This window comes from Schistocerca gregaria, chromosome 1 (genome assembly GCF_023897955.1).
Source record: "Schistocerca gregaria isolate iqSchGreg1 chromosome 1, iqSchGreg1.2, whole genome shotgun sequence".
In the NCBI taxonomy this organism is placed as follows: Eukaryota; Metazoa; Arthropoda; class Insecta; order Orthoptera; family Acrididae; genus Schistocerca; species Schistocerca gregaria.
Genome location: NC_064920.1, coordinates 245,675,950 through 245,687,995, shown reverse-complemented (window position 1 = coordinate 245,687,995; position 12,046 = coordinate 245,675,950). Strand labels below are relative to the sequence as shown.

Sequence of the window (12,046 nt, the reverse complement as noted above, 5' to 3'; positions counted from 1 at the left end):
TCCTCGCACATCGAAAAATTCTACTGTATTCCAGCACAGAAATAAAATTTATAGTTCAGATTTGGTCAAAAAGGGCATAGATTTCCAATGTATAGTAATTTATATAAATTCATTTTGAACTATAGTGTTTCCAGTAATTATGAGTTCTCAACTTCCTCGTGTAATATGCTTAAGTGACTGCACTGGGTGTGAGACAAGGAATGGTGATGGATGAGGTAAAACTAATAACAATACAGTGACAAGAAAAGAGATTTCGTTTTATTAAATTAGCGCAAATTCACAGAATACGTTATACGTAATAAATAAAGAGTGACCATTACAAAGTTTTCTGCATTTAAGGCTGAAAAGGCATGATGTTCAAATATTGAATCTGACCATGTATCAACGTAAGTCCAACGAATTCTGTTACACAAAATAAACTAATTATGTAAAAAAAAGAACATGTCTTAACAAAATAAAGGTTGGGGGAAGTACATTAAGTTTCAGCTTGATTATTCGAGCTAGCGTATACATTTGTTTTATGCAAATACTCCTTAATATTTACATAGTTGCTGATTAAATAAGTGCATTTATTCAGAAGAGGAAGAATTGGATATTTTAAGATACGTATACGAATGTATTTTTATGCTATTACTTTCTGGATCTGTATACCAACTTGAATGCTGAAGGAAGATCGTAGAACTAAACATAAGGGTGTAAATTCATTCGTTGTATTCTTCTCACTTTTCCAAGCCCATACCAATAGAATAATGAAAATAAAGTCAACTGGATCTCCAAATATTTTATCATTCGCTTCGTGTTCAGATCGTAGGAGCCAGCCTGTATATCAAGGAAGAACATGGGCTTGAAAGAAGTTACTGAAGGTTGAGGGCCGCTTTCATTCAGACGGAAAAAACTTACATACAAAAAACGCCAGAAAGTGAGGCGTTGAGCACGTGCACAGAAACGGGCAAGTTCGACTTGCTTCCATATCATGATGACCGCCGCTTCCAGTGGTTTCGCGATTTGTAACACAGAATAAAGCATTATTCATCCAGGTAATAATTACGCGAAACATGAATTACGTGGATTAATTTTACCCTACATTCGAAAAGAAAAAGTTAACTCACAAAAATAAATCGCTATATGTAAGACGATGTAACCGAGGACACCTGAGAAATGACGAAACCGGTGTGTTTTTTCAGTAGGCTGTACCATGATTTAGAGGAATAATTTCTCTCTAATCGGAGATGGTTGAGATGGGGGGGGGGGGGGGGCGCTAAGTAATTGTACTGCTGCTAGTTGTCAGTAGTAAGCCTAACGAGGAATCCTGGCCAGTAACATGAGCAGGAAGCAAGTTACACCGAATTATTATGTAAAATCACAGTACCTGTTAAACTCAAAAACTTGAGACTGCAGCCCCAATTCCGGTCAGCACGACTAATCGCGAGATTCAAAGTCCCAGCTGTGGCGTATCACGTTAATACAGGTAAGTATAATCGTTCCTGTGATCTCGTATAACAGACTGCGTCGAATTCCGGAGGCATTTGAATATTAGTTGCGACGGGAAGGTACCACATTCCTGATAACTTTGGTTCGTACGCTTCTCTTTGTGGTGTATACAACCCAGTGGCATCGAAGAAAAATGTATATTCCTCTTTTTTTTCTTAATTTCATCAGATACAGTTTCTTACTCTACTCTAGGACAATATTGTTACATTTTAAAGAACTCTTTCACCTCTGCAGGATATGGTAGCATCACATTGTACTCGGCGCGGACAAAAATACGTCGCTAGGCAACAGAATCGTCCACGCAGTTTTAATACTAATAGATTCATAAATTATTATTTCTTCTCTCGTTACTTCTTTTAAAACACCAACAGCGAGTACAGGAAGAGGACAAGTTTCTTTTTTTTCTAATTTTCCATCATTTTACGTATTCTACTAAGAACAGTGGGCATTGGAATGACGACTTTACGGAAAGAAAGGGGTAATGTGAGGCAGGGGCTAGAAGTAGTACCCAGGGCTGTCGTAAACGTGTAACTGCGCGCCTGTCCCGGGGGAGCACGGCCGACCGAACTTCGCCTTCCATCACTTACACTATGTACAAACAGGCAATCGGCCGCGCCGCACGAATAACCAAACAAGAGTCCCGCGTCGCTGACTATACGTATTTACTAGACAACTGCTTGGCGAGCTCGGTATACTTCAGAAACTTGGAGTGGGGGCTCTCCTCGAAACTAGACGCAGTCTGCGGGCTCTTGGCGCCGCTGCCGCCGTTGCCTCCGCTGCCGGACGGCGTGGAGGACCCGCCGCCGCTGTTGACGCCGCTCGCAGAGCTGCCGGATGGAGATCCTTTGACGACTGTGGGCGCGCCGGAGGCCCCCGCGCCGGGCGTCGAAGCCGGGCCCGCGCCGGAGGCCGCACCAGCGGCGGCCGCCGCCTGCTGCTGCGCCGCCTTGAGCGCCACCGGGTCCGGGATCACGCCGTCCTTGACGAAGTGCATCTTGGACAGATGGTGTCGGTAGGCGCCCTTGGAGATGAAGGGCGTATCACAGAAGGCGCACTTCATGATGGAGTCGGCGGTGACGACGGCGTCGTTGCACGCCCAGCTGAAGGCGAGGATGGCGCCCGGGGTGGAGTTGGGCACAGCGGCGCCCGCAGGCCCGGGGGGAATCCCCGCGGCGCTGCTGCTGCCGCTGCTGCTGCTGCGGCCGCCGCCGTGGCGCTCAGTCTTGTCGCACAGCTTCTGCAGCGCCGCCAGAGGATGACTGCTCGACGTTCGGCTGCCGCCACCAGCGCTGGAGCCCGCCGAGCCGGGGCCGTCCGCCCCCGCTGACCCTCCGGGCCCACCGCCGCCGCTCAGGCTGTCGAACATGGAAGACAGAGCGCCGAGGCTGGACTTCTTGTGCGGTGTATTGGAACGCTCGCTGCTGGCGGGGCTGCTCCGGCACGGGCTGCTCGCAGTCCCTGGAGACCGCGCTACGTTCTCCTCCTCGCGATCCTCAGACCTCCTCTCCCTCTGCTGCCGGTCCTCCTCCTGCTCCTCCTCCGGCTCGGAAGCTTCCTTCTTGACGACTATCGTCGGGGCCGGCGACGTCGAGTGGTCTTCCTCGTTCGGCGTAGGCGGCGCCTCCTTCTTAACGGGCGGCGCGGCGGGCAGTGGCTCCTCGTCCGCAGCCACTGGAGTGGACGGCGGTTCCGACTTGACGCTGGTCGGCGGCGTCTGGACGCGCTTCTCCGGCGTCGTCCTCGGCGTCGTCGCCGCATTCGCCGGAGTCACGCGGCCCGACACCGAGCTGGATTCGCTGCCCGACCGCTCTCTGCTGCGCTGGTGCATGTAGCCTTGCTGTTGGTGGTGATGGTGGTGGTAGCTCCGAAGCAAGTTCATGGTTTGCGCGTCGACCAGAGGTTTCGTGTAATCGACGCTCTCGTCGATTCCGAGCCTCTTCAGGATCGACGACCCCATCGGTGCGGCGCCGGCGGCACCACCGTATCCGGCCATCCCCGCGCCGTGCCTCGCCCGGGAGTCGAAGCTCTTCTCAATCAGCTTCTCGATGGCGTTGAGCACCGACGGCGAGGACACGTCGCCACTGCCGGCTGGTGAAGGTGTGGTGACAGAGTTGTGGGCTCCATCTTTGGAGAGATCGGTGGCGGTGAGGCTGCCTCCGGACGGTGGCCTGTGGTGGCGACCGTTGTCCTTGATCAGGGTATCGTGACCGTCCACGAGTCCCGTCGACAGCAACCGGTTCTTCAGTAGATTCCTTTCGTGATTGGCGGCCGCCGCACCTCCGCCGATGCACTGGCGGATGTGGTCGACGAAGAGCGCCGTTTCGATCTTGTCGCCGCACTTCTCGCATGTGATCCTGCCTCCCGTCACGGCGTCCCGGGGCAGCGACAACTTCTCGCCGTTCTTGAGCTCGTGCTGCGCCCTCTCCAGTTCGAGCAGCTTCCTCACCGGCAGCGACTTCTTGCGCTTCTCTCTGGGCGCGCGCCGGCTGCGGCCGCTCTCCGTTATGGAGCGCATGATGTGCTCCTTGTAGTGCGAGTTCTTCACCATGTGGTTGCTGAGCTCCTTGAGCGAGCTGAAAGCCTGGTCGCACACTTTGCACGTGAGGACGGCGCTGACGTGCGAACTGGCGCCGCCGCCTCCGCCGCCGCCTGCGCCACCCCCGCCGCCGGAGACGGCGTTGCCGGCGCCGGAAGCGGCACCCGCTCCTCCGCCTGCGTTGGCGGCACCGGTGCCTTTACTCTCGTCGGCAGACTTCCACGAGATGATCTGCTCCTGCGAGATGATGTTGGTGTAGTGCTGCGTCTGCTGCATGTGGCTCGTCATCTCGGCGAGCGAGCGGAAGCTCTGACCGCACCACATGCACTTGAGAATCTGTCGCGTCTGCTCGGCGCCCTTGCCCAGCCAGACGTCCTGGCCGCGCACCAGCTTCCGAGGCAGCGGCATCGTCTCCTTGATCAGCAGGTTGAGGTCCGCCGCTGTCGGCTTGCCGCCGGACGACGAGTTGGGCGTGCTCGAGTTGGACGTCGGGGTGGTCGGCTGCGGCGTCGGCGGCTGCTGTGGCGTCGTAGGGGGCGGTGGGGGCGGCGGCGGCGGTGCGGGCACGTTCACGCCGCAGTGCTTGGCCTCTTTCATGTGCGCCGTCATGGCTGCCAGGCTCGGGAAACTCTGCTTGCACCTGTCACCAAAACAACATCGATAACTGTAGTGTGCAACGCGGTGTTGGGGAAGACATTTAAAAATTACGTGCTGAGGTGGAGTACCAAATGGTGAGGCGTCACAAAGAATATCCGCAGGTAAAAGCTTTTCCTAGCGTACTAGAACCATGTGCTGAAACTGGAATGAGATTTTCACTCTGCACCGGAGTGTGTGCTGATATGAAGCTTTCCTGGCAGGTTAAAATAGTGTGCCGGACTGAGACTCGAACTCGGGACCTTTGCCTTTCTCGGACAAGGGCTCTACTATCTAAGCTACCCAAGCACGACTCACGCCCCGTCCTCATAGCCTTACTTCTGCCAGTACCCCGTCTCCTCCCTTCCAAACTTTACAGAAACTCTCCTGCAAATCTTGCAGAACTAGCATTCCTGAAAGATTAAAACTGTGTGTGCCCGCGAAAGGCAAGAGATCCAGCGCGACACTTCTGTACCATTAACCTTGTTTAATCCGTGCCTATTTCAAAATCATGGAACATCTCGTCGTAAGAACTCAATATACTTGGACTATAAAAACTTCACAGTTTATCAGCCGACTGGCGTCGTCTTCTAGTCGCAACGTTTCAATGGATTGCGTATCCATTAACTTCGTCTCAAGATGATGGATACGCAATCCATTGAAACGTTGCCACTAGAAGACGACGCCACTCGGCTGATAACCCGTGAAGATTTCATAGCTGAAATAGCATATAACTCAATATACGAGGCGTGTTTTTTAAGTAAGTACTGTTTTGAAATTTAAAAAAAAAACGCGCAAAGGTATCTCAATAATTTTATTTTTACATGAAATCCTGTACCTTAATCTACGCACTGACGCCATTACAATTTGATTCTTCCTTGTTTATGTTGTGTACTGAGTGTTTAAGATGCCTCCGATAATCTTGACTCCCGTCGGCTGTGAAGTACGGGCTGTTATAAAATTTCTTTGTGCTAAAAGCCTAAAAGCGATCGATATTCATCGTGAGATCTGTGCAGTTTACGGATAAAACATTATGAGTGATGGAATGGTAAGAAAATGGGCGAGAGCATTTAAAGATGGCCGCACAAATGTGCATGATGAACAAACGAGTGGGCGTCCTTCGGTCGTTAATGAAAGTTTCGTGCAGGAAGTGGACAATAAGGTGAGAGAAAACACATGCTTTACGATTTCGTCCTTGCAGGATGAGTTTCCTAATGTTTCTCGTAGTGTTTTGTATGGCACTGAGACCGAGCAGATGAACTACCGAAAATTGTGCTCACGTTGGGTACCAAAAATGTTGACGGATGTGCACAAAACCAAACGTTTAGACAGTGCATTGACTTCCCTTGAGCGGTACCACAAGGACGGTGATGATTTCTTAAGCCAAATTGTTACGGGCGATGAAACATGGGTGGCCTACGTCACTCCACAATCAAAGCAACAGTCCATGGAAGTTGGGCAATGGCATCGGTTTGCTGCAAGGCAATACCCGTCCACACGTGGCGAATCAGACCAAAGATCTCATCACATCTTTTCGATGGGAAATTCTAGATCATCCTCCGTACATCCACGATCTTTACCATATGTTCCTGCACTTGCAGAAAAACCTGGGCGGTCAGCGTCTTCAAGACGATGACGAAGTCAAAACAGTGGTGATGCAGTGGTTAACAAATCAGGCGGCAGACTTCTATGAGGAGGGTATTCAAAAACTGGTACAAGTACCTCAATATTGACGGAAATTATATAGAAAAGTAGATTCAGGTACAGACTTTCATGTGAGAATAAAATTATTGAGATATCATAGCACGTCTTATTTTAATTTCAAAATGGTACTTACTTCCTTAAACATATGTGAAAATTGCCGAACAATCAGATTAATAAGTCACGCATGGAATGTACTAACGCGAATTTTTTACAGACGAATGGAAAAACTGGTAGAAGCCGACCTCGGGGAAGATCAGTATTCCGTAGAAATATAGGAATACGTGAGGCAATACAGATCCTAGGGAAGCAGCGGTTGGGAAGGGAATGAGACAGGGTTGTAGCCTGTCCCCGATTTTATTCAATTTGTAAAATGAGCAAGCAGTAAAGGAAACAAAAGAAAAATTCGGAGTAGGTATTAAATCCACGGAGAAGAAATAAAAACTTTGAGGTTCGCCGATGACATTGTAATTCTGTCAGAGACAGCAAAGGACTTGGAAGAGCAGTTGAACGGAATGGACAGTGTCTTGAAAGGAGGGTATAAGATGAACATCAACAGAAGCAAAACGAGGACAATCGAATGTAATCGAATTAAGTCGGGTGAAGCTGAGGGAATTAGATTAGGAAATGAGACACTTAAAGTAGTAAAGGAGTTTTGCTATTTGGGGAGAAAAATAACTGATGACGGTCGAAGTAGAGAGGATATAAAATGTTGACTGGCTATGGCAAAGAAAGCGTTTCTGAGGAAGAGAAATTTGTTAACATCGAGTATTGATTTAAGTGTCAGGAAGTCGTTTCTGAACGTATTTGTATGGAGTGTAGCCATGTATGGAAGTGAAACGTGGACGATAAATAGTTTGGATAAGAAGAGAATAGAAGCTTTCGAAATGTGGTGCTAGAGAAGAATGCTGAAGATTAGATGTGTAGATCATATAACGAGGAGGTATTGAATAGGATTGGGGAGAAGAGGAGTTTGTGGCACAACTTGACAAGGAGAAGGGACCGGTTGGTAGGACATGTTCTGAGGCATCAAGGGATCACCAATTTAGTATTGGAGGGCAGCGTGGAGGATAAAAATCGTAGAGGGAGACCAAGAGATGAATACACTAAGCAAACTCAGAAGGATGTAGGTTGTAGTAGGTACTGGGAGATGACGATGCTTGCACAGGATAGAGTAGCATGGAGAGCTGCATCAAACCAGTCGCAGGACTGAAGACCACAACAACAACTTACTTAAAAAACACGCCTCGTACTTGTTACTGCCCGATATAGTAGTCCGGACTCACTACAGCACCTAACAAATATATGGGGAGCGAGGGAGAGGAGTCAGAAGCTCAGTAGCAGCAAGGCTTACCAGACGCACTTGAGAACGTCCTTGGCCTGGTCGGCGCCCTTGTTGAGCCAGTGGGACTGCCAGGCGCTGTGTCGGTTGGCGCCGGCGGCGGCGACGGCCGCGCCGTTGGCCGCCTGGCCCTGCGGCCGGAACAGCTCGTCGCCGCCCAGCTTGGAGAGCTCGCTCATCTTCTCGAGCGCCTTGGTGGCGTCGCTGGGCGACGGCGTGGGCCCGAAGCCGGCCGCCGCCTGCGCCTGCTTCAGCTTGCCGTTCCAGAGCGCGACGGCCGCGGCCGCCGCCACCGTGGCGCTGGCCGCGTCCGCCAGCGGCTGCGACTGCGACTGCTGCTTGGGCGACAGGCTGGCAGACACGGCCGCCGCGAAGTACGGGAAGTGCGGCGCCATCACCGGCGACGTCCACGGAGACACCACCGACGGCGGCTTAGCCTGGCGACACAGCAAAGCGCGGCGTTAACACAGCACTCACCTCTCTGGCACAGGGCACGCTCCAAATGTAGTTTCAAATTTGGGTATTCAGGCTAGGTTAAGTCGTGACCGCTACGAATTCCAACTGAAACTACAAATTACTATGTAAAATTGTCCTCATGGTTTCTACTACCTTTCAGTTGTGTGCTGCTGTCCGTAAAGTTACCTTGATGAATCATGCGAAGTGAACAAGAGGAGCTGGCCGCTGTGGCCGAGCGGTTCTAGGCGCTTCAGTCCGGAACCGCGCTACTGCTACTGTCGCAGGTTCGAATCCTGCCTCGGGCATGGATCTGTGTGATGTCCTTAGGTTAGTTAGGTTTAAGTAGTTCTAAGTCTAGGGGACTGATGACCTCAGATGTTAACTCCCATAGTGCTCAGAGCCTATTTTTTTTTCTTTTTTTTCGAACAAGATGGATGTAGATAGCCGATCAAAATGTTTCTCACAATGCGCTGTTCAGATGGTTCAAATGGCTCTAAGCACTATGGGACTTAACATCTGAGGTCATCAGTCCCCTAACTAACCTACGAACATCACACATCCATGCCCGAGGCAGGATTCGAACGTGCGACTGTAGCGGTCGCGCGGTTCCAGAATGAAGCGCCTAGGACCGCTCGGCCACACCGGCCGGCTACTGTTTGTCAATATGTTTACTTGTGGGGAGAAGCAGTGCAGTTTACGTCCCTTATCACTTACATGACACTGACGTTGCCGTGTATCCAAACCATAACTTCGTCTCTTAGTGCTGTGTATATAACTACGTCTGTTTCTTTGTAGTGTAGGTGTAGTGTATGCCTGCTGTTCGCGTATTTCCTGCAGAAAAAGACTGTGTGTTCTGGGGAACCTTCTTCCCCGCACGTCCATGTAGATGTCTGCCTCAGACTCACATGGAATAAGGTACGTGTCCGGTTGAGATCGATATGTTTCTTTCTCAACCGCTGTCTTATGTCAGGGAAGAAGCAGTGCAGTCTACGTCCCTTATCACTTACATCCCACTGACCTTGCCGTATATCCAAACCATAACTTTGAAGATGACGTATCGTCTCTATCGGAACACTAGTTATTGTGTGTACTTTACCTAGCCTTCCCGTCTCCAACCAGTACCTTGCAGCTCTGTATTTGATCGTGATATCTATCGGGAATATTAAGAGCATCACACGCAGTGTATCCACTGACGGTGGTGCCGAAGACTCCAGATAGCCTAAGTAGGATACTTCTCTGCCCTCATCTGACCGATGCTTTGTTGGTGACCAGGTTCAGTCTGTGTGCCAACGTGCTAGTTGCGAAGCTGACTACTGATTCGAAGAGCGCACAGTGGTATGTGCGTATGACTGGTACGGATAGTCTGTATTGTTTTCAATTTAGCTTTATTTGTGGTTAGCCTTATGTAAAGCATTCCGTCCTCAGGCAACGAATGGCCTACCGGGACCATCCGACCGCCGTGTCATCCTCAGAGCCAGTAGCGGGTAGGAGAGGCGTGGGGTTATCTCACCGCTCTCCTGGTCGTTATGATGGTACGCTACTATTCGGTCGAGTAGCTCCTCAATTGGCATCACGAGGCTGAGTGCACCCCGAAAAATGGCAACAGAGCATGGCGGCTGGATGGTCACCCATCCAAGTGCGGGCCACGCCCAACGGCGCTTAACTTCGGTGATCTCACGGGAACCGGTGTATCCACTGCGGCAAGGTCGTTGCCCCTGTTAGCCTTGTGTGTTCGTGGAAATTCAATTTTTCATCTACGAATGCGGCGTACCTGTGAATAGTCTATCCTGGAGTTCTTGCGCGGCGGCGGGTGCGGGCTGCAGGGCGGCAGCGGTGACCTGGAGGGCGAGGAGTCGCGGTCGATGCTGGCGCGCTTGCGGCCCACGGACAGGTCGAGCGGCTGCGACGCGCTGGCCGCACCGGCGCCGGCCGCCAGCTCCGGCGTCGCGGGCTTGCTCAGGTTGAGCACCGGCGACTCGTCGAGCGTCGAGGGGCCGCGCGACTTGGTGCTGAAGTCGAGGACGGGCGGCGGCGAGCTGGCGGCGGGCGGCGCCTGGTGCAGCGGCTGGTGGTGCTGGTGCTGCAGGTGGTGGTGGTGGTGCAGCGGCAGCCCCAGCGGCACGGGGAGCACGCCGGCCAGCGGCACGGGCAGCACGCCCGGCAGGAAGGCGGCGGCCGCGGCCGCGGCGGCTGCAGCGGCGGCTGCGGCGCGCGGCTCCGAGCACAGCGACTCCCGCGACGCGCAGCGCGGCGGCCCCGAGGAGGCGCGCGAGTCGCGCGACTCGCACCGCGGAGACGGCTCCCTGCGGGCACGCAAAACACTGCTCACCTCCGTCCACTACCACCACTTTGGCTTACACCTACAACACAGCGTCCTCCGTGAGGTAGCCACGAACTTTTAATTATTGCCTCTAAATACACTACTGGACATTAAAATTGCTACACCAAGAAGAAATGCAGATCCTAAGCGGGTATTCATTAGACAAATATATTATACTAGAACCGACATGTGATTACATTTTCACGCAATTTGGCTGCATAGATCTGAGAAATCAGTACCCAAACAACCACCTCTGGCCTTGATACGCCTGGGCATTGAGTCAAACAGACCTTAGATGGCGTGTACAGGTACAGTTGCTCATGCAGCTTCAACACGATACCACAGTTCATCGAGAGTAGTGACTGGCGTATTGTGACGAGCCAGTTGCTCGGCCACCATTGACCAGACGTATTCAATTGGTGAGAGATCTGGAGAATGTGCTGGCCAGGGCAGCAGTAGAACATTTTCTGTATCCAGAAAGGCCCGTACAGGACCTGCAACAAGCGGTCGTTCATTCTCCTGCTGAAATGTAGGGTTTCGCAGGGATCGAATGAAGGGTACAGCCACGGGTCGTAACACATCTGAAATGTAACGTCCACTGTTCAAAGTGCCGTCAATGCGAGCAAGAGGTGACAGAGACGTGTAACCAATGGCCACCCATACCATCACGCTGGGTGATACGCCAGTATGGCGATGACGAATACACGCTTCCAATGTGCGTTCATCGCGATGTCGCCAAACATGGATGCGACCATCATGATGCTGTAAACAGAACCTGGATTCATCCCAAAAAATGACGTTTTGCCATTAGTGCACCCATCCGCTCATTTCTGTGATGCAGCGTCAAGGGTAACCGCAGCCATGCTCTCCGAGCTGATAGACCCTGCTGCTGCAAACGTCGTCGAACTGTTCGTGCAGATGGTTGTTGCCTTGTAAACGTCCCCATCTGTTGACTCAGGGATCGAGACGTGGCTGCACGATCCATTACAGGCATACGGATAAGTTGCCTGTCATCTCGACTGCTAGCGGATCCAGCACGGCTTTCCGTATTACCCTCCTGAACCCACCGATTCCACATTCTGCTAACAGTCATTGGATCTCGACCAACGCGAGCGGCAATGTCGCGATACGATAAACCGCAATCGCGATAGGCCTCAATGCGACCTTTATCGAAGTGATGGTACGCATTTCTCCTGCTTACACGAGGCATCACAACAACGTTTCACCAGGCAACGACGGTCAACCGCTGTTTGTGTATGAGAAATCGGTTGGAAACTTTCCTCTTGTCAGCAAGTTGTAGGTGCCGCCACCGACGCCAACCTTGTATGAATGCTCTGAAAAGCTAATCATTTGCATATCACAGCATCTTCTTCCTGTCGGTTATATTTCGCGTCTGTAGCACTTCATCTTCGTGGTGTAGCAATTTTTATGCCCAGTAGTGTATAAATGTACGTAATTTTTTCCTGTCTGTTAACCGGTTAACGTCTGCAGTCCCAGTACACACTGAAAGTCTCGCACAGCAACACCTTTACACACACACCTTTCTGTGCCGATCTCTTCGTCTCAG

General features: G+C 51.5%; 1 protein-coding gene across 2 annotated transcripts in view; it reads right to left on the bottom strand.

Annotated features, from left to right (window-relative positions):
* Positions 1-236: 236 nt before the first annotated feature.
* The window catches only part of LOC126339150 (protein tiptop), a 1,078,908-nt gene continuing 1,067,098 nt past the window's right edge, over positions 237-12,046 (bottom strand). For both annotated transcript variants that reach the window (XM_050001608.1, XM_050001607.1), the window contains exons 3-5: positions 9,931-10,462; positions 7,716-8,140; positions 237-4,667 (exon numbers count right to left, since the gene is read on the bottom strand). In XM_050001608.1, coding sequence (XP_049857565.1) covers positions 2,144-4,667; positions 7,716-8,140; positions 9,931-10,462 — 3,481 coding nt within the window. In that variant the 3' untranslated portion in view covers positions 237-2,143. The remainder of the gene's footprint in view (positions 4,668-7,715; positions 8,141-9,930; positions 10,463-12,046) is intronic.